This window comes from Eublepharis macularius, chromosome 2 (genome assembly GCF_028583425.1).
Source record: "Eublepharis macularius isolate TG4126 chromosome 2, MPM_Emac_v1.0, whole genome shotgun sequence".
NCBI lineage: Eukaryota > Metazoa > Chordata > Lepidosauria > Squamata > Eublepharidae > Eublepharis > Eublepharis macularius.
Window position 1 is genome coordinate 132,769,947 of NC_072791.1, and position 23,088 is coordinate 132,793,034.

The following is a 23,088-nucleotide window of genomic DNA, read 5'->3' on the forward strand; positions in this document are numbered from 1 at the left end:
TGAACAACAGAGAAGAGGTTAGTGGGACCTGGACAGGACAACAAGACTTTTTCTCCTAACATGTTTTATAACCTTTTTTACAGGTGGGAGAACTGCTGTTAACATCTCAGCTATGTCAGAGGAAAAAGTCCTTGAATGGTCACTTAAAGCTAAACATCAAAAATGCTACACTATTTGTACGTCTAGTACTGGTAAGCAAGGGTAAGGTTTTGGGAAAATGGCTTTGCATAAAAAAGTATACAGCATTCTAGTTATACTTCTGATTCTTTGAGGACATCTTCCCAATTCTGTATACAGTATCATACCCCTATATATGTGATTGCTCATTATCCAACTCTATTGCCCCAAGTTTTTAAAAAAAGCACAAGAATAGGTGCATCCTTAAAAAATGCATATTTAATGATAATTTTCCAGCCATTATAACTATTTAACTGATTTAACTCTATATTTTTGGCATCATTAGAATACTACACAGTTACCAGGTAAATGACATCAGACAGTACTTGTATTTCAGAACCAATTTCATAAGCATACATTGGAGTTTAGTTTTAGGAGTGCATACAGAAAGCTTTAACATTCCAGTATCAGACCTGTTAATTTTTTTCTCTTCTGAACAATTTAGATTAAAAGGGAAAAAATAAAGATCAGATTAGGAGCTAAATTAACATGTTATGAAAAAAGGCATCGCTGGGTATTAACTGATATTTTAAGAACTGCAATTTGGTCTTCATTCACATCTATATGGCCTCAGGAGACTAACAGTGCAATCCTCAACAGAACTATATCCTTTGAAGCCCACTGACTTCAACTGAATAAGAATCCTATACAAGTATAGTCAATGAGTCTTACTCCCAAGAAAGTGTTCTTGGGATTGTACTGACCACGACTAATACGTTTATACAGTTTATGAAATAACTCTCTTCACTTATTTAGGGGTAAAAATACTGGCAAGTTGCATATATAATAACAAAACAGCATGACTGGAAGCAGCACCTTATGCCAAGGGTTTGTTGTACCCTTCCAGACTTACAGATATAGACCACAAACAGCTTGAAACCAAATGGTGGGAAAGGAAATGCTGGCTTCTCTTCATAACAGCGACTGCTTCAGTTTACAAAGATTTTTTAAAAAAACTACTGAGGGGAATAAAGACACAAAAATCCATATTCTTTCTAAGAGGGTGAAGCCTGTGAATGGCACCCTCTAGTTCTTTGCTGGCAGCAAAGGAACAGTGGCGAAAGGAAGAGAATGGCCAAAGGTCTGAAACTACTGGTGTGGCAGCTTTCCAACAACACAAACTGATGTGAAACTAACTCCACCACAAACACACAGAAAACTCCCCACACACACACTTTAAAAAAGACTTCCAAGTAAGAATGATAAGTACTGTGTGGTAATATCTGAAATGTTTATATACATAATTTTCTTTGTCTTTCATTGGAAGCATCGCCTGGTCAGACAGTGGCACTTTGGAGTCCCTTCGGCACCATCGCTTTGCCCCTGCCCTTCCACTTCTCAATAGACAGAGCTTCTGATGCCACAGCACAATACCATGCTCAGGATCATTTCAAAGATCTGCAGGGAAGAGGGAACATAGGGATATATCAGGGAGACCCCACACAGTTTTAAGCTGCATCTCTATGGAGTTCCATCTACACTCATCATCACTACCCATCCATTCATTCCAATTTAAACCCCCAAAACCCTGAGAAACAAACAAGGCTGGGAATAAAGATAAATTGTTCACTTTTTAACTATTGCAACTTTAAACAACCTCAATCCGTATTTTCATTATTTGCAGGAGTAAATAATAAAGAATTCCAACAAACACTAAATGTACCACTTTTAGATGGAATTCTGCAGGCATTTAATGTTCATGCTAAATGATATTGTCAAGAAAATGTAATCTAACCATGTTAGCCAGAAGAATTAATATTATGAAATTGGAATTCTGCCAATTTTTTGCATCAGTAGGATAGTATCGAATATATATATATTTTTTACAAAAATCAAGTGATCCTTCACCTTCTTTAGAAAGGCAGAGAGACAAGGAATATCCTCTGCCTGAGGCCGAGGCACAGGCTCACTCAGAAGCTTCCTTGCTTTCTCCTTTGCTGTTCAGAAGCTCAGCAGAGGAAAAGGACAAAGCAGCTCCAGCCTGGAAAAGGTATGGCTAAGAAAAGCTGGTTGGAGCCCGGGATGGTTACAGCCCATGAAAACAGGGCTGCCCTTACCTGTAACTGTTGTTCATTGAGATCTTCTGTGTAGGCACATACGGACTGCGCATGCACAGGCCTGCCAACCAGAGGATTCTATAGCTTTAAATCTGGATAGCATCTCCTCCTCCCAGAGCATTTGCACAGCTGTTTCCTACTCAAACAGACCTCACTCTGGGAGAGGAGATGCCCCTACCTTCAGTTTCTCCTAAGCTGCTGCATCGTCTTAGGTAAATATTGATGGTGAGGGAGGATAAGTGTGCCTGCAAAGAAGACCTCAATGAACAAATTACAGGTAAATGCAACCATATTTTCATTGTTGATCTTCTGTGCAGTCCCACGAGGGAGTTTAGCAAGCCACTTACCAAAGGAGGTGGGAGATGCTCTTCCCATAAATAGGGACGGTCAAACAGCTTGACCCACAACAGCATTTTTCCTAGTGTTGACATCCAGTGCTTTATAAATGTATCTGCAGAAAACCTAGTCACAGCCCTGCAAATGTCTTGCAAGGGGACTCCCCTGATGAAGGCTGTTGAGGATTTCTGGGACCTGGTTGAGTGGGTGTGTGCACTCCCCACATACAAGGTAAGTTTGCTAGTTTGTAGGACAGCTTAATTGTTTAAACCACCCAATGGGAAATAATCTGTGATGACGTTCTTAATCAGTTCTTTTTTCCAGCAAATCTTATGAACAGTTGGGCCTCTGACCTAAACTGCCCTGTATGAGATCTTAGTAGAATAGCATTGCTCTTCACACATTTAAGGAGAACTTTTTCTGAAGAAGGTGAGGGAAAAAAACACAGGTAGCACCACCCCTGGATATGTGTGGAACTTATATACCACCTTGGGTAAAAATAGTTGGCTATTCTCTCACTGCTAGTTTTCCAAAATGTTGGCTACTAAGAAGGCTATTTTTAAAGACAGAAGTTTTAGAGGACAGGTAGCGAAGGCCTTGAAGGGTTTTGACATTAGTCTGGAGAGTACTACTGACAGCGACCACTGTGGTACTACTGGTGATGTTGGAAGGGAACATACTGTAGAGGCCCTTCATGAATAATTTGGAGGTATAGTGAGAAAACTGCATTTTTCTATTGATAGGGACATGAAATGCTGAAAAAGCTGCCAAGTGAACCTTGACAGATAATGTAGATAATCCTTCCTGTCTGAGTATTCTAACACCACAGCCAAGGGACAGGAATGTGGTATAATGTCTCTTGATCATGCCCATTTCTTGAATCTGCTCCATTTTCTCATATAAGTTGCTCTAGTGGTGGGTTTTATCACATTTAGGATGACTTTAGCCACCCCATCTGAAAAACCCAATTCTAACAAGAGACTAACCAAGCTGTGAGTCTCAAAGCCTCTCTACACGAGACATCTTATACGAGAACGCTCAAGTGTAGGAAGATGCAATGTTAGCCAGGAAGCATAGTTTAAAAAGACAGGGCTGAAGGCTCTGTCAATTTCATCTCTCTACACATAGCTGGATTTCTCCTCAGAGGGTTTGTTAATTAAATCTTCACCTCTCCCAATGCTCTGTCAATTTCACCTCTGCTTCCATTAACAAACCTTTTGAGAAGGGATCTCCACCAGCTGTGTAGAGAGAAGAAATTGACATAGCCTTCAGCTCTGTTTTTTTAAACTACATTTCCTGGTTAACATTGCGTCTCCCTACCCTTGAGCATCCTCATGTAAGATGTTTCATGTAAAGAGAGACTCAGTTTGGGTATATTGGGATGTCTTGCCTGCCCACAGATTAAAAGATCTGGAGCTACAGATAAGTGAATATACCGACCTTTGGCCAACACGGTGGAACCATGGCTGGCAGGGTCAAAAGGCTACTATTACTAGGCATGTGGTTAATTCTCTCTGCAATTTGCCAAACACTTGAGGGATCAGGTGTAGGGGTGGGAAGGCATAAAACAGAACCTCTGAACATCTAGTTTGGAACGTATCTCTCACAGACCTTCAGTCCATGCCTCCTGGGGAGCAGAACACAGGTGTTTTCATGTTTTTTGATTGTAGCAAAGAGGTCCACCTCTGGATATCCCTACTGTCTGAATATAGGTAGGATAAAACAGGCTCCCAGGGATCACTAGTGGTTTTTATACCCCAGTCTGCTCAGTCTGTCCACAATGATATTGCAGCAATGTGAACTGTTTGTAGAGATACTCCTTGTTGGACAGCCCAGTCCCATATCAGCTTATATTCTCTGCACAGTGTTGGTGACACTGTGCTCCTCTGTTTGTTTAGTAAAACATGGCTGTACAGCTCCAAGTTGTGAGCACTTGGACCATCTTTTTGCTTACAAGATCTGTCAAGGAGATAAGGGCATAATGTATGGTTCTCAGTTCAAGTATGCTGATGTGCAAACCCTTTTCTCTCCTCAGCCAGGTACTATGGGTGGACATCTGCTGAAAATGACACACACACCCCATCTCTCTAGTGATGCATCTGTGGTAATGTTACATCAGTGCTCAGGGAACTAAATTCTATTTCACCTAACAGGTGTGTAACATTTGGCTATCACCACAGGGATCCCCAGATAGAATATTCTCTAAACTGAGAGTGCATGGCGAGATTGTAACGCAATAAGGAAAATTTGCAACCATCTTATATTTAATCTAGAAAATGGTATAACTATCATGGTTGAAGCCATAAGGTCTAGCTATGTTTGTATCTTTAATGTTGACTGCAACTTTTTCTGAGATAGAGAGGACACTAGTATATTAATCTTATGTGCTCTCTCCTGAGTTGACTTTGGTCTCAGGTGGACCAGCTCGCTTTCCTTCTCCAAGGAATATAAAGAGGGAGACATGGAACAGGCTCAAGGTGTGTGTGGGATCTCAACAATCTCCACTTCCTCTGAAGTGGGCTCCAGTTCAGTGGCCCTCAAATGATGAGCTGTTTTACGCTTGGAAAAGAATTTAGATTTTGTCCATTTCTTTGAAGGGGGCTCTGAGGTGCTCTGTGCTTGCCCACAGGTTTCAGGGGATCCAGCTCTCTCTGGCTGCAGATCTGAGTGAAGTCCACCTGGTGTTGAAGTCGAAGAGAGTGCCCTCTGGGGACTCCTCTGGGGGCGTCTCCTCACCCACAGCACACACTCTTTGGGTGGGAAACAGCTGTGTATGTGTTCTGGGAGGAGGGGACATCTCCTCTGCAGGTTCAAAGCAATAGACTTCTCCAGTCAGCAGGCCTGCACATGAGGAGTTCCATGTGGGACTGCACAGAAGACTGACAATGAACAATGGCTTCCCTAGGGGGTCCAAAATCTCCCCTTCCAGGAACATCAGGGTGGTATGGAAGGCCCTGAGCCTGCGAAAGCGGGGAGGGCGGAATATAAATATAATAAATTAAATTAAGGCGGAGTCTTCTTGCATAGAAACTAGGAGAAAGAAAGGGAGGCACACTAGTGTTGCCCCCCCTTTTCTCCAACCCCTTTATGCTGTTCACCAAGTTGGGCAAGAATTCCACTTTGGTTATCCCAGGACTTCAAACATTCCACTGGCCAAGCGCTCTCTAACCCATTTGAGGCCTTATGTACAAGACTACAGAGACTCAGGGCCAAACTAGATGTTCACTTTTTTAAAGGTTTGGATCTGGGTTCTCCATAGCCACATAGCAGCTGTGGGTAATAACTATTAAAATATAAAGAAGAGCCTGTTTGGACTTGAAATGCTGCTGCATGGGGAAGAAGAGCTCGAGTCTCCCACCAGCCATTTTCTGTGCTGAAACTGTGCTGAGGAATGGTTCCGTTTTTGCTACTCCATATGCACAGAATACTCCAAGTGGAACAGCAAAAGCAGAAATAACTCCTCCCAGCACTTTTTTGGCACTGACAACAGCTGGGGGAGGAGGCAGGAGCCATTCCTCTCCCTGCAGCACCATTTTGAGCCGAAATGGGATTTGCTTTATTTTTTAATAGCTGTTATCCTCAGTTGCTATGTGGAGCCTGGATCCAACTCTTTAAAAAGCGAACATCTAATTTGGTCCTTAGCAAGGCATTCTTTCAATCACCACCTCTGAAATTGCCAACAGATGCTTCATCCATGAACCCCACAAACATGCAGTAGATTTATTGATCCAGGCTGTTGGGAGAGCCCCACAGCCTACTGTACTATAAGTTTTTCCTTGTCCTCAGCCAAAAAATAGAAACTCACCATGATCACAGCCACCACAATGGCAGCAATACCAATCAGGTACAGCTTTCCAGAGAACAGCTCATCAATTTTAGAGTGACAGTCTTGTCCCTGAGGTGAACAAAATGTATGTAGCAAGTCAACACCCTATATGAGAACACTTACTTATTTCACTATAGATATAAACATCACAAAGATTGAGGGTTACTCAGTCAGTCAGGCTACTTGTACACAGCAGCTGACGGAATCATATATGCTTCCCTGAGTTCCCTGAAGAACAGTATGATAAAAATGTATTTGAATAGAATTTAATAAAATCTAGTAGAGTTAATCACGAATCTCACTCCTTCAATATCTATCTCAACCCCAAGTATGCTTTTATTCAGTAAAATGTTTAGGGTCAGAACAGATTTTCTACATTAGAATGAGAACAAGTGAGGACCTGCACAGCTCTTCAGAAAGATGAGGAAAGGAGGCCCCTCCAAACCACTAGAGAAACACAGCTGATCTATCAATTCTTCAATGTCCATTTTGACTGCATTCGTTTATCATTCTCCTCTCCTTTATTTTATCTTCATAACAATCTGGTGAGGCAGGTTATTAGGGTCAAACATACCAATCACTGTCCTATACGGGATCTAAAACAAAATAATGGCTATCATAGACCCCCCCCCCAACAGATCAGAGCTAGGCTGCTGTGGGAAAAAGGAAAGGTATTTCACTCTTCTTGTGCAGGTTTCCTAATACCTTTGTGCTTTTTCAAAAAAAAAAAAAAAAAAAAAGGATATCCAATCACACCGTTAGGTGAAGACCGATGGCTTGATCAAAACAGTCGCTGCATTCATTTCAATGTAACGTTGTCTTTCCAGCTCTGAAAATAACTAGTTCACCCTGACAGCCTCCCCCTTGACAGATCCTTTCAACTTATCTGTCCCTCCCAGGAGATCAGGTTATAGATCTCCTACCATCAGTTTGGCGTCAAGTCATGCAAATTGTGAAGCAAGGAGGAAAAGCTACATTCATATCATGGGCACAACCTTTCTTTCAATATTATGTCTGCAGTTTATTTCCAGAAGGGTTGGGAATGCTGCAGAGAAACATTTTTTTCAAGAAGTTTCTTCACTAGAGTTACTACTTTATACAATTAAACACACAGTCTGAGTATCTCCAGTTCTCTAGAATCTTGTTGGCTAGAAAAAGTGCATGCAGAGTAGACAGTGGATGTGCAATACAGAGGTTTTCTTACAGAAATAATGTTTTTGATGTTATCCGGGCACAAGTTATCACCTCTCAGGAAATCAGTTGCAGCTGAAAAGGCATTTGTGCCACAGCATTGTAACTATAAGCAAATAAAAAAGTAGAGAAGTTAACAGACTTACAGACATTCTGTTCTAAAGATTTTAGTTTGCATTCTTTTGACAATCCACCTAGAACTTCCTAAATGCTGATTCTGACATAAATGCAGCAAAGTGGACGTTTACGGTCAAAAGAGATGAGATGCTGGGAATTCCATGATAGGATCCTCTCAGTACTTTAAAACTATTGTACCAGTAGAAGTTGTGCAGAGACCCAATCTGAAGTGGGAATGTGTATGCATGTGAGTAGGATTACCTGTTCCCCATCAAGTGTAGTTTTGCCAATCCCTTGAGCTCCTATTTGCTATCAGAGGGGGGGGGGGGGGAGATGGGCTGCTCATCTTTTTTTCCTCTGAGAACTAATGGAGGAGGAGGAGGGAAGTTAATACCCCCTTTTCCTCTCAATTCAAGTCCTCCCCCCCCCCCCAAGCTTTTAATTGCATTTTAAAATCAGATCATGGATTTCAAGCACGATGTCTTGTTTCATCCTTACAGTAATTACTGGAGAAGTTGGTTCCTTAACAATTACTAAAGATGACCAAGTTGTAAAAGCAATCCAGACAAGACTTTCTTTCCTGACCTGGAAGTTGTAAGGATGAAGATCAACCACGTTTGTCTATTGCTGATGGGATAAGCTATGGCAATCAAAATGCCTGAACCTCTCTTCTCTCATCTTATCTATTTTCTGAAGTGGCTCTGGGGAAGCATCCCAACAGAAAGTTCCTTCAGACTGGGTAATCGAGGGAAGGAGAGATGCTTTCCAGTTCTTTGCTGAAGTGGAAGTCTTAAAACGTTCTGAGGTTGGGTTAGTGGTTGCAACCCTATTCTGGAAGACGATCTTAAGCATAAAGCTTTAGCAAGAGTCCTTCTATGTCATATTTAAGAGCTTTTAAAAAGATCAGCAGAAATGGATTCAGAAGTGTTATATCCCAAACACCTTCTCATCAGTCCATTTCAAGGAGAAACAAAACAGGATTTTTCTGTAAACCTCCTCTTGTGCTATTTCTCTTCTACCCACCCATTTCTTTTCAAGTGAAGATTTTTTGGAAGATGGAAAACCTGGCCCAATAATGGTCCGATATCCTCTCCTCTCAGCTTCCATTTCTTGTCTCTCTTGCATCCTGTCCACTGATCTCGACTGACTACTTCACAGTGATTCTTCTTAGAGAAACCACTAGTTCTTGAGTACTAATGGGGAAAATCCCCTTGAAGGCTCATTTTACAGTACAGCACAAACACATTCTGAAAATACAGTATACACTTTATGGGGGCTGGAGAGGCCTTTCTTGAATAAAAAGTCAAAGCAATCAACAGATATATTACTGAAAAGTTACATTTCAGTTATGATAGATTTCCTACAAAGGGCTCTGAGCAGCTTACCGTATCATGGAAGGTTTTCACAACAGTTTTTGCCATCTGTGCTTTGTCACCTTGTCCTTGTGCTTGGGTGAATGCTCCATCATAGAAAAGTTTGACATCTTTGGCAATCTGCAAAAGGAGAGGGGGAAAGACAAAGGAAAATGACACAATTATCAGGAAAAAAGAATATCCTAATAAATAAGTCTTGTAAATCCTAATTTGGAGAAAACATTAATGACAGTGTGTGTGTGTGTGTGCGCATGTGATCTGCATTCTAAGCACTTATTCTTGATGTACAGAGCATGCTATTAAGAATTAATGAGTTGGGAAATACATGTTATTAGCTACTCCATGTTTCTAAAAGTTCAGTTGTTGTATTCTACTACAAAATGATTTGGGGAGAGAGTTATTTATAGGGGAGAAACAGCAAACAGACAAGAGATGTGCTTTAACTGAAGCTCAATATAAATATGTTGTTGGGTTTCTTTTGCAAGTGTCTTACGTTCAGTCATGAAAGAGTTAAATTGTTATTTTGTTTGTTTAGTCAGATAGCTAGTTAGCATAGGGCCACTTAGGCTTCCCGCCAGAGAAAATGGGAGTCTTTAGTCTTAATGAAGGAATCTAGGAATGTCTATTGGATGAGCCAGTTTATTGGGGGGGGGGGGGAATTATCTGGCAACATATACTAAGGTTTTATTGCTCCTTGTTTCAGTCCAGTATGTCTTCTCATGCTGTCTTAAATTCAGTCTCAGTCTCTTAAGTTTTTCTCTCTCTAAGCTCCTAGTCTATCCATCAAGATGTAGTCAATCAGTTGTTTATTGTTTTCCTACCAAATGTACTGTTATGTAGTAAAGTATTTTTATAGAGCTAGAACCACAGAAGTCTGTCTACTTATTTCCACTGTGCTATTACCAAACTCTGCTACCTAATTTATCCCTTCTTAATTCTACACCCGCCAACACATGTATATATAGAGAGAACTACTACAGTGTAGTGATTTGAGTATCAGACTAGGATCTAGGAGACCCAGGTTTGAATTCCCACAATGTCGTGTAAGCTTGCTGGGTGACTTTGGGCTAGTCACATGCTCCTAGCCTAACCTATCTTACAGGGAGGTAGGGTGAGAGAGGGAGGGTGTGAGAAAAAAATGGAGCAGAGAAAAATGATGTAAACTGCTTTGGTCCCCATTGGGTAGAAAGGTGGGGTATATATTAGCAAAGTGGATACCTGACACACATGGCATTATTCTCTGCTAAGGGAACAGGTTCTCAGCTTGGGAGTACACCTGGATTCCCCATTGTCAGCTTTGTTTGACACTTCAAGTGCCCCTTCCAGGAAACTACAATTGTTCTACTTGTGCGTATCCTGGTAACTTCTTCTTGACTACTGTAAAGCACTTTGTGTAGTCTTGCCCTTGGAGGTAATTCAGAAATGTCTGCTGGTTCAAAATATAGCACATAATCATGGAGCCATTTATTTATTTTATTTTCAACTTTACTTCATTTATACCCAAACTTTCTCCTCAACAGAGACCCAAAGCAGCTTATATCATTATCCTTTCTTACATTTTCCCTCACAACAACCCTGTGAGGTAGGTTAGGTTGAGAGTATGTGATTGGCCCAAGATCATCCAGTAAGATTTCATGGCACAGTGAGTAATTGAACCTGTGTCATTCAGATCCTAGTGTGTCACTCTAGCCACTGTACCACACTGGCTCTCCATGGTAAGCCAAACAGCACATATCGTGCTAATGCAGTTCCACTGATTACCCATCAGCATTTTGAGGCTGAATTCAAGATGCTGGCTTCAGTTCAGAAAAATTCTTTAGAGGTTGGGCCTGCAATATGTGAGGGAGTTCTTCCCTGTATTTTGAGATCTGGCAACGAGGCCTTCTTGAAGGTGCCACTACCATCAATAGGTGAGATTTGCCCTACTGAAATTCAAAAATTTTTTGGTGGCAGTCCCACTGCCAAATATGCAACTTCCCCTTCTGATGATCAGGTTAGAACAACTTAGCTGGCCACTTTAGAAGGGCTGTAAAAACAACTATTAAAAGACAGACTTTGGCCTGTACATAGCTGGAACTGTGGTTTAAATGTTGCATTCTCTTTTATATTGATGCTAAAACTTAAATGTTGTTAAGAATTCAAATTTAAACTGCTTCATACTGTGACATGCTTTGAGATCTGTGTTCAAATATCAGTGTACAAACATACACATGCACTTTGTCATTGCAACTTTACCCCTTGCCTGGGTTCCAGACCCATGTGTCTATCTATTACTGAAACGATGATAGCACAAAAGAGGCATTCTTCAGTATATGTAGGTCTTAAGAACTAGTCATACTGACAAAGTAATAAGACAGACGGAAAACAAATAAAATCATGAACTGGGAGAGAGGGTTCTTCTTGCACTTGAGAGACTGGTCTGACTCCTGGCTCAGAAGCAGAAGGAAGATATCAATAATACTCTTGGTGCAGGTTTTGTTTTGTCTTTAAAGTACTAAATAAAGCACAATGAATACTATACACCACCAAAGCAACTTTACTGTAATCCTGGGGCTGCTGAGGAGCAATTGGGTTGTGGATTAAAAATCTTGTTCTGTGTGCTGCTCTTCCCTGAAAGATCAATTTGAAGTCTGGGCCAGCAACTTGCTAGCATAGAGAGGGAAATGTGTACTTCTCATTCCAAACTAAGCCACCCTTGGGAAATGAGAAGTTGAAAAACAGCATGTCAGATTTCATTTGAAAAAGCAAGAATGGGAAGCTTTTTTATTAGGGGATAATTGTCCCTGAGGGAAGATGATTAAAGGCTACAAACATAATGCCCCTATTCCATTTCTTCATTGCCACCTGGAATTGACTAGTGGATAAAATACCAGTAATAGAATTTTCTCACACTGTCTACAGCATATACAAGGGCTCAAATGACACTGGTGCTAATGACAATAAGTGGTCACTTGATGCTGAGGTTCCTACACTGGGGCAGTTTGATACTGGTGCTTGGCTTCTTTTTTTTCTGTTCAAGCAAAGCTATCAGAAATTTTATTTTATATTTATGTTACTTATAGTCCACCTTTCTCACTGAGACTCAAGGAGGATTACACAGTGTAAGTCAACGTGATCAATGGCTGGGACATTCACTGAATAATACAACAGGTTATGTATGGGTTGCAGAAATTTGAGAGCAAGCACTAATCTGATAGAGTTGAAACAATGCTGAAACAGGACATAAGCAACTGAACATGACATATTAAACAACACAACTACCTAGCAAGCTCATACTTGCAGCAACAGACTGTATACAGTAGTATAGTCTACTGTCCCTAACCCTTTATCAAAGCATCTCTTTCCAGTTTGTGGAAAGCCAGGAGAATGGAAGTTTTCCTAAATATCTTCAGGCAGGCTATTCCATAATGTAGGGGCCACTACAGAGAATGAGCATATATGGGCAACTATTGAGTTTGCCCCTGTGTATAGTGGCACCTGCAGCAGGCCCTTGTCGTGGACCAGACCAGCCCAGCAGAGCAGAGAGACACAGAGGACTCTTCTGAGGAAGAGGCATCTGGCGAACCTGACCCGCATCCACAGCCAGTGGCAGAGGCACTGCAGGAGGAGGCAGTCTCTGAAGGATCAAACATAGACCCATAGCCAGGTCCCAGCACATCGGTCCCTCAGCTTCCCAGCCCTGGGCTAGCAACAGAGAACCAGGCACCAGCCAGCTCTCCTCCCTCATCACCATAGCCTTGGGAGTGCCATCAGAGGAGGGCAAGGAGAGCCCTCCAAGCCAGAAGGCGCAGTGCCAGGCTAGCAGCACAGCACTAGCCCAGCATCAAGAGTTATGATGAGTGCTTGCAGGAGCAGGACTGAGACAGCTGGCAGGTGCATGATGCAGCACAAGCGACTGAGCAGCGTGAGGCTTAAAAGCAGCAGAGAAGGGAGTGGCTGTGTGGAAGCAATGTGCCTGCTTACTACTGACTTGGCTGCTTGTGTTTGGAACTGGTTCCGGTGTCTCTGACCTTGGTCTGTTATTGTGGACTTGATTCTGGAATATCCCCTTTGGACTCCAAGCTGTGAATGTTGTCTAACCTATGCCTGAACCTTGGAACTGTGATTTGTCCTGCTATGACAACTTGAGAACTTTCCCCCCCCCCCGACTGCTGCCTGTGTGAGTCTGTAAATGGGACAGCCCTGTTCAGATGAACAAAGCTGCTGTGGTGGAGCACAGAAGGACTTCTGCAGATATGAGGGGCCAAGGCCATGAAGGGCCTATATGATAGCTAAAACCTTGAACTGAGCCCAGTAACTGATGAGTAGCCAATGGAGTGAGTGCAGAATAGGAGTAACATGCATGCTTCACCTAGCTCCTGATAATAATTGAGCCATGGGAAATTCTGCACCAACTGGAGTCTTTGAGTTGATTCTGAGGGGAGACCTATGGAGAGTGCATTACAGCAGTCTAGTCTTGATGTTACCATGGCATGGATCCAGGTGGCCAGGTAGGGAACCATCTTCTGGGCTAGACTGAGTTTGTAGAAGGCATTTTTTGCAGCTGTATTAACTTGCTTTTTTAACAGCAGTGCTAGATCCAGTATAACCCCTAGACTCTTGAAAGAGTCTACAGAGGGTCAGCTGAACCTTATCAAAAGTGGAGAGCACAATATCCTCCAATATTTCTGACTTCTCAACCAGCATCACTTCAATCTTTTCTGTGTTTAGTTTTCAGATGTTTTCCACACGTACACTTATACCAGATCCTCTTTGGGTCTCTCTAATTCTGCACTTGAAAGAATCAAACCACCTATCTTTTTCTGCACTAGAAAAATGTCCTGTTTCTTCTGTAGGCTTTCTGTTTCATCAGTTGATAGGTTGAGGACAGGACTGGATTAATTAAGTTAATTCCCTCAATTGATCATCTGAGAAAACGTTCAAGTTTTTTTAAAAAAAATGCACCAATGTTGCAACATTGCAATGTTTTAACACTGTTGTTTGAATTTTTTTTTTAAAAAAACCTGGATTGGTTGCTGTTCAACCAGTCAGGATGCAGGGGGACAAAGGGGATGGCGAAAGGCAGGGCCAGGCCTCACACTGAAGAAAACATTCTGCACTTCAAAAAAGCCATGGTTTGACTTTGCTGGGAAAAAAGCATCAAGGTACATGTGCAGGGAGAAAAACCACAGAAAACCTAGGTGAAAAATTGTTTCTGCAGCTGATGCAGCCTTTTACTGTGCAGAACTCAACCATGCCTGGGAAGCAGTTTGGAGACTGAACTGGGGTACTTTGACCATGGGTGCAGAACTCTGGAGAGAAATCGATGCTGTATGGGGCGAGAACCAACAAAAAAGCCTAGTACAGAAAAGACCCCAATTTGTTTGCTTTTAGCCAACTGACCACAACTGTCAGGTAGCAATGCTGCCTGCCCTTGTATCTCTCTATACAAATCCAGTATTGTATCTCTCTATACAAATATTTGTATAGAGAGATACAGAGCTAGGTATCATCTGCATATTAAATCTAGTGTACAAGTAGTGGCCTTCACAGCTGCCAGGAAATAACACCTCCGACTGGCAGGATGAATGAAAATCTGAAAGATGTCTATATCATTCAATTGAAATCACATTTATAATGTTGGATCTCTTAACAAGTATAGTTAGCTTTAAGTGCAAGGAGGAAGAGAGAGCTGGAAAGTGGCAGACATAAGAAGGAAATCAAAGTATGCAGAAAAAGAGCACCAGTTTTATACACATGACATACCTATGCACAGAGCCAATGCTTGTAGAGGGTTAGGGTTTGTGCTTTCCTCATCTAGGTACAGTACTTACGTACATGCAAACTGTATATGCTAAGGCTCCATCCTTGCAGTTAGGAACATTAAAATACAGTACTTCTGATCACAGGAATGAAGCCTACATGTGTACATGCACATGGGGCACCGTGCCAGTGTGAGGTGAACACACATAGCAGGGGGTGGGTCTGTGCATTAGCTTTTGCTTCCCTTCCATGTGCAGTGGTTCTGTACAGAAGTATGTTGTATATATAGGGCTAGTGCCTTTTGGGGATGACTAAAAGACAGCAAGGTCAGTGCTAAGAGACCGTTTATGGAAGGTACACCCCAAGCAGGACACTGCCACCACAAAGTAAGTCCTATGCCTGTTGCCATTTAGATGAGGTTAGGCTTCTGCCTCTAAACTGTACCGCTCCACCTCAATCCTGTCCCCACAAGCAAAAGATGTTCAGACTGGTGAGTCCCAGTTTACAATATGAATGTCAGTTCTGAACCAGCTGAACTCTCCATAGTCTTCAAAAGCAGCCCCATGTACATTTTGCTACAGTAGTCAATGTAACAGGCTTGTATCTAAATCATGGTTTAGAACACATTATACACAATCTGCCAAGGAGACTCCACCATTATATTAGAAGTCTCTTTAAAAAATCACTACCCTCACAATTAAAATAATCCCAGTGTTCTTTATTTTTAGCCATGCATTGCTGTAATAACCCTTTGTATTACCTACTACTTTCTGCCTGTCAGGGGATTTCTTTATTGCCATTAAGACCACTAATTAAGCTACTTTATAATAATGCAGCAGAAACAGCATTATATTACAGGCTTTCTACCCCCGCCCCCCCAATGTGTTCCACAATCTTTTCAAATCTATGCATTAGTACACTGTACACATTCCCATATTTTGCATCCTATGTTAATTCTCCCAAGGAATAGTATTAAGTTACAACGTTGTTTACTCAGAAAGCCTAATAAAATTTTTGTGTCTTGCATACAGTGGTGAATAGACAATCAAGAAGGTATGACACAGGATTTATGCCAATGGATACAGATGTTCGTCTTTTCTATCTTCTGTGGTCTTGGAACAGACCCATTGTCAAAGAATTACAAAAGAACATGCAACCTGGTTTGCTCAGATACCAGAGGGAGATGGGAAAAAAATGAACTCACGTACCTTCAGCCAGCAATACTATCATGCAGCATTCAAGTCTTTGGGAAAACTGTAGTATGTATGCAGCCTCAGAAAGGAACCATTCACTCCCACTGGCTTCTAAGTAACAGCATCCTTCCTCCACATAACCAGCTACTGAGAGGGCTAGCATTTATTAAGTAAAACTGTGCCTGTGATTCACTGGCTGAATATTTTCAAAGCTGCAATTTGGTAAGATCAGAATCCTTAAAAATGGACTTCAACTATATGTAAGAACTGTACACTTTAACAAAACAATTTCCTATCTCCCATACTCCTAAGCAGAGTTACTCCCATGGACTTAGTCTGGAGTAACTCTTCTTAGGATTTCACTGTAAAACACTTTAAATCTAGCAGCCCACATTGTTCAAGATAGAGCATTTTTACAGCTGGGTTCCCAACTCTTGATTCAGAAACAGTCACCATCTTCAAGAAACCACATTATTAATTTATTTAGAAAATGTAAATGCACCACTCCAAAGTCCTGCTTGAGGTGTTTCACATGATAAAATAATAAAAACAGCAGGCAATCATGCAGCATGCAATTAAAAATCAATAAAAACCTTGCTCGACTATAAAAACAACATACAACATTTATCGTCCTATAATGGTCCTTATAATAGTGCTAAAGCTAGAAGCAAATTGTAACAACAATTTTAGAAGACCACACCCTCAGTTGAAATCCTGGGTAAAAATAAATGTTTGGGCCTGGTACTTAAAAGAGAGTAGGGAAGGCACCAGGCAAGCCTCAAGGGGAGTACATTCCACAGTCAAAGAACCAGTGCTGAAAAAGCTCTGTCCCTCTAGTCACCTCTAGGGCTGTGTGCTTTGGTATTTGCTTTGGGTAAAAATACCTGAAGTGAAGCCGATCCGGAAAGATTCTGGATATCCGAATCGGGGCCAGATTAGGAAATCCCGAATCAAAGCTTTCTGAAGCTTTCTGAAAGCTTTGGGGCTGAGTTTAAAGGGCCCCGCTGCTGCTTGCAAGCAGCGGCGGGGCCCTTTAAACAACATCTCACCCCCACCCTCACCTACCTTGTTGGCAGCAGCCGCCGCCACCTGAGCCTGTGGGGCGTTGGGGAGCTGCCTCCTCCGGTCCTTCCTGCCCCTCAAATGGCTGCGGCGCACTGGCGGCGCACCGGCCATTTGAGGGGCAGGAAGGGCCGGAGGAGGCGGAGAAAGCCCCCCCGCCCCTCAAATGGCCGCTGCGGCGCTAGTGCGGGAAACCCCAATTGCAGGAAACCCCAATCAACCCCCTCCTGCACACCCCTAGTCACCACCCACCTCATCAGTTACCACCCAGAGAGAGCAAGGCTTGTAAGGAGGACGTTTTGTGATGGGCTGGACAGTATGGGACAAGGCGGTCCTCCAAGTACACCAGCCCCAAGCCATGCAAGGCCTTAAAGGTTGCTAATGTGATTGCATTAAATAGAAAGAGATCTGATAAAGTTGCTGTTCTTTCACCTGATGCTGGAAAAACTTTTGACAAAGTATACTGGAAATTTATTTTTGAAAAACACTGACTATATTTGGCTTCCTTCATGAATTTTTGAAATGGATTAGAATTTGTTATTCATCCTTTAGCTCTAGAGTACAGACCAATGGTATCTTTTCTGCACCATTTCCTCTTGAAAGGGGTACTAGAGAAAGTTGTCCTCTTTCTCCTCTTATTTTTGATCTATGTTTGGAACCTCTAGCTTCTTCTAAACAAAATAATAATGTACATGGCTTTACATATAACTCTTTAGAATGCAAAATTATTTTATATGCAAACGATCTTTTACTATTTATTTCAGAACATCCGTCTTCCATTCCAGAACTAATGAGCTAGATTAATAATTTTGGTGATTTGTCTGGTTATTCAATTAATTGGACAAAATCAGAACTGATGCCTTTGGGAGACAATGGCCATTTCCACACTACTCACCTTCATCCGGAACGCTGCAGAACGTCGCAAAAAACCCGCGGAAGATAGAGTCTTCTTGCACGAGTTGTGCGATGTTCCACAGCATTCCAGATGAAGGTGAATAGTGTGGAAACGACCAATATATCACAAAGTATAATTGCTGATGGACATTTTTGATGGTGTCCAGATGTTATTACTTATCCTGAAATACTGATTCCAATAAATATTATGTACATGATTTCTTTGTTTTTTAATGTTGATTTTGGCTATATCCTTAGATCTGGACAGATGGGTGACTCTAAATTCTTGACTAGAGGGTAAAGTAAATACATCAACATTCCTATTGTACGTTGAAGTATATACTTTTGCATGCAATCCCTTTTCATATACCTTGTAGATATATTCATTAAATTAATACTTTATTTTGGAAATTAATGTGGGGTTCAGCACCACCTCAGATTTCTTTAATGAGGATGCAACTTTCAATTAATGAAAGAGGATTTGGTTTTACGGACCTTAGTGCTTATCATCAGGCTTATTTGTTATTGTGTACAAATTACTGGGATCGCTCTTCTCAGTCAGATTATCCATCTTGGGCTCTCTTCGGGGCTTCTTTTTTGGAGCCACTTTTAAAATGGGTCTACTTGTGTTAAAATGGATTTTGTTCCTCCTACAATTTCTGCAGCTAGAGAATGGACCTTTGGCAGACACTCTCCTAGCATCCAGAAAACAGTTCACGGTCAGAATTTTCAATTCCTCTTGGAAAGCCCTCACTCAGTGGGGCAGGAGGAAAGCACTGGACATTTTACACAGCCCTGACCAAACATCCATTTGGACTGGTCAAGGATGTTCCCCTGAGAGGGCTGAGAATGAAGACCATCTTCCTTATTGTGGTCACATTTGCCAGAAGAATCTCAGACCTAAGCGCACCATCAGTCAGATCTGAACTCTGTATCTTTCACAACGATAAGGTGATACTTCATACTGTCCCCACTTTTCTTCCAAAAGTCTATTCCAAATTCCATAGGTTGCAAGAGATAAGGCTACCATATTTCTACCTGTACCCTAAATATATTAGGGAGAGGCTCTGACACAACCCAGACATCAGAAGGAAGCTCAAGGCCTGTCTGTCCCAAACAGTACAAATCAGAAAGTCAGACTTACTGTTCATCAGTATATCTCCCTTCAATTTGGGGAAGAAAATGCCTTCAGCAGCCATAGGTGCCAATAACAAAACATACACTATCAAAGCTCACAAAGCTCTCATCGTAGAGGTTCCTAATGGAATAACAGCTCACTCTGTGAGGAGCGCTGCTACCAATGCAGCATAACAGAGGAACACTTCTGTAGAAGAAGTCTGCAAGGCAGCAACATGGTCGTCGATCTTGACCTTGGTGAGACACTAGAAATTGAATCTATATTATTCTGCGGACACCACCTGCGGTAGAAAAGTACTGCAGCGCATTATCTCAGACGAAGACCACATCCCACCCAGAAAGCAGAAACTGCTTTGGAAGCACCCAAGATGTCCTCCGCCTCAGAGGGAGAACGGACCTTTGGACACGTACCGTGAAGGGTGCTTCTCCTCTGAGGAAAGGAGGACATCTTGCCCTCCCTGGGTCTTCATCTTCCTCTACCTTGCTGCCTCATTCTTCTACCTCCTCTGGGTTATGCTTTATTTACAGTACATGTTAACACAACAGGTGTTTTTTCTCTCAGTATTGACAGTTGCCGAATGATAAATTCAATGTTACTACTTTGTGGAGTCACCTGAACTGAAGAGAGAGGGTGTCCCACATGCCAGACAGGAAGAAGAAGAAAATTAGTTCCTGCCTCCCTGATTGGATGGTGGGAATCACCCAAGATGTCCTCCTTTCCTCAGAGGGAGAAGGATAGCGCACAATATCGCAACTATATCAGTCTGACCTGTCTCACATGTTAAACTAACATTATGGTCCAATCTAGATTTTAAAAATGGGAGGAAATCTTTTTATGAAAGGATTGAACAAATAATTTTTACCTTATATCAATTGATAGGCCATGATAATGAGTATTTGTCATTTTCTCAGCTGAGGTCTAGATATGATTTGCCAACTTCTGCAGAAAGGCATTATCTACAATTGCAATATTTGTTGGTGTGCAAATATGGCCCTGCAGACTGCTTTAGAGTACTTCAGAATCAACCCCACTTTTGGAAACTTTTATTGAATCAACACAAAAAATAAAACCTACAATATTTGTATATAAATATTTGATATAAATATGTATATAAATGTATACATATTTATATATGTATTTATATATGTATGTATATAAATATTTGATATAAATATGATACACATTGTCTCAGAGATGAATAGAATAATGTGCTAGAGCTTATCCCAAAGCAATGGGATAAGGCTTTAAGCCTTATACATGTTGCTCCTATGGATCTTAAGTTGGAACATTCAGCAACATTAAGTTGGAACATTCAGCAAAAAATTATGTTTAGGGTATACTGGACACCACAGCACATTTTTACTAAAGGATTAAGTACACTGTCTAATTGCTGGCGGTGTAACTTACAAGATGTGTCTCTTAAGCATATGATTTGGACATGTCCAGTTATTTGGCCCTTTTGGAAGGAAGTAATTATTCATATTAATTTTATATTAGAATAGTCATTTATTTTTGAGGATAATAATGTACTTTTAAACTATTTTTTAAAGATTTTTAGGATATAGAAAAAATTTAATTCCTACTCAGCCATAAAGCTCACTGGAAAGTCTTTGGAACATCACTGTTAATCACGTCACATGAGACATTGTAAGAGACTGAGATTCTACTGTTCCATCTCTGCAGCAATGATGGGAGGCAGGGAGAGAACATGTTGCGTGTGGTGTGCCTGAGATGTGATCCCAAAAAGAGAGTAAACAGACAGAGCAGCACCACCATATCTCTTATGCTGTCTAGCTTGACTCTCAGCTTACTCTACTTTCACAGAGCTTTCATGAGGAAAAATAAGAGTTATAAACCACTTTGCAAACCTAGCAGGCTCCGGAAGGGTTATCATGTTCTTCTTGCAGCAAAATTAAACAGGAGTCCTGTGGCACGTTAAAGACTACCAAAATTTATTCAAGCATAAACTTCTGTGAGTCAGAGCTCTCTTCACCAGATGCAAGAAGTGTACATCCATAGCAGATATTAATCTATTGCAGGTGTCTTGTATATCTGTCTGTATTTAATAGACACCCTGACCCGGATAGCCCAAGGCAAGCCTGATCTCAGAAGCTAAGCAGGATTGGCATTGGTTAGTCAGAACCAGAATAATGTTTACTGCATGCAGCCAAAGGCCTTCACAATTGAGCAAATAAAACAAGTAAGTAAAAGATGAATAAACAATAAAATTATGATTAAAACACATCACACTATGTAATCTGCCTTGAGTCTCAGTGAGAAAGGTGGACTATAGAAGACATACATACATACATACATACATACATACATACATACATACATACATACATACATACATACATACATACATACATAAGCACCTTTGTTATATACAAGTGAAGGAGTCTCAACTATTAAGCACAGCTTGAGGTAGGTGGGTCATTATACAGAGGCAAGCAATGTCAAACCACCTCTGTTAATCTCTTGCTTTAAAAAACCCAGTAGGAGCTCACCATAAGTCAGCTACAACTTCATATTTTCCACTGGGAGTGTGCAATGCAGATCTAGCTAAAAACCAGATTTTTGCCGATCCAGCTAAATTCAGCTTTCCCGAGCCAAACCTGAGGATCCCAGATCTGGATCCAGACCCTTGGGTAAATCTCGGTAAATACAAGAAACACGGCTTCAGCATCTGGCTCGCTCCTTCTCTGAGCTTCTCCTGCTTTTTCTCCAAGAGCGGATGGGGAGGACGGACGGGGAAGTGAGTCAAGAGGCAGGAGGGGAGTGAGGCAGGGAGGGGGGAGTGAGTGGCCAATCAGTGCTGGAGCTCTTGTCTGCCTGCTTCTGTGAGTGACACTGGTTCAGCTCGGCTAAGTTGCAACAGTGTCCCTTCAGTTCGGCTTGGATGAAATTCTGGGTTTTGACATGATTCTGATTTGATATTGGTCCCCTTGATTCATTTTGGTTCTGGAGGGAATCCATCCATTCCTTTAATTCAGTTTGGTTCTGTTGGGCTTCCTCTTGCATTTGGGAGTGTGCCTTGGCTACTGGCAGCCTTTCCCCTGTGTGTTTCTGCCTGAGAGCCTGCTTGGAAATGTTTCCTCCATAGGAAACAATGGAGAGTAGCTAAGGGCCTTTTCTTCAGGGGCCCAAAGAACTGGACCCCAGGGTCAAATCTTCCTGAAACTTGACAGATATTTAGAGGATAGCCAGGAATAGGTTCCCAGAAAATTTGGCAGAGTTTGCTTGAAAAATGTCACCCCAGAGAGCCCCCAGATATCTGTCATAACTGGATCAGAGAATTTTTCCAGGATTTCAGGAATCCCAGACTTTTTTGAGGATCCCTGAGACCTGTATTTCTCGGATTTTTTCTTGGTGCACACCCCTAGTTTCCACCACCACCATACAGCACATATGTATAGCAAATATCTACTATGGATGTACAAGCAAAAGCTTTCAGTCTTTGAAGTGCCCCTGGACGTCTGTTTAATTTTTCTAGTAATCTCTGTCTTCTGAAACACGCCACAAAAGTTGGTCTTTAAGGTGCCAGAGGACCCAGCTGTTTTGTAAACCTAAAATTCCATATAATTGTAAACTAATGAGCAACAAATTCCTTACCTGATCTTTGTGAACAAATCCCCAGATTCCAGCAGCCACTTCACAAGCAAACAAGATAACAAGGCAAGTGAAGAACTGTGGACAAAATATAGATCAGATAAGAGAAGGTAGCAGTACTGCCAGTGTGTCTTGAAAACCTGTATTACAGTATGGTAGACAAATAACATGGCATTAAAAAGTGTCAACAAGAATTTTATAACAACGTGTATGAAAAGCACACAAATCAATATGAATTACCCATTCCCAGTGTGTATAATTCAAAAAGACTATGTCCTGCATCTCCATCTACCATTAAACTATCTCTGTCCCTCCCCTTGCATCCACAGAGAGCAGGAAGCCATGAGGAAACAGAAGCACTATAGCAACT

The 23,088-nt window shown here is 41.6% G+C and overlaps 1 protein-coding gene across 1 annotated transcript in view; it reads right to left on the reverse strand.

Moving 5' to 3' along the window:
• Nucleotides 1-378: 378 nt before the first annotated feature.
• Nucleotides 379-23,088, reverse strand: part of CD81 (CD81 molecule) — a 118,560-nt gene continuing 95,850 nt past the window's right edge. The window contains exons 4-8 of the mRNA XM_054970846.1: nt 22,722-22,796; nt 9,090-9,197; nt 7,601-7,693; nt 6,376-6,465; nt 379-1,575 (exon numbers count right to left, since the gene is read on the reverse strand). Of these exons, the coding sequence (XP_054826821.1) occupies nt 1,516-1,575; nt 6,376-6,465; nt 7,601-7,693; nt 9,090-9,197; nt 22,722-22,796 (426 nt within the window). The 3' untranslated portion in view covers nt 379-1,515. The remainder of the gene's footprint in view (nt 1,576-6,375; nt 6,466-7,600; nt 7,694-9,089; nt 9,198-22,721; nt 22,797-23,088) is intronic.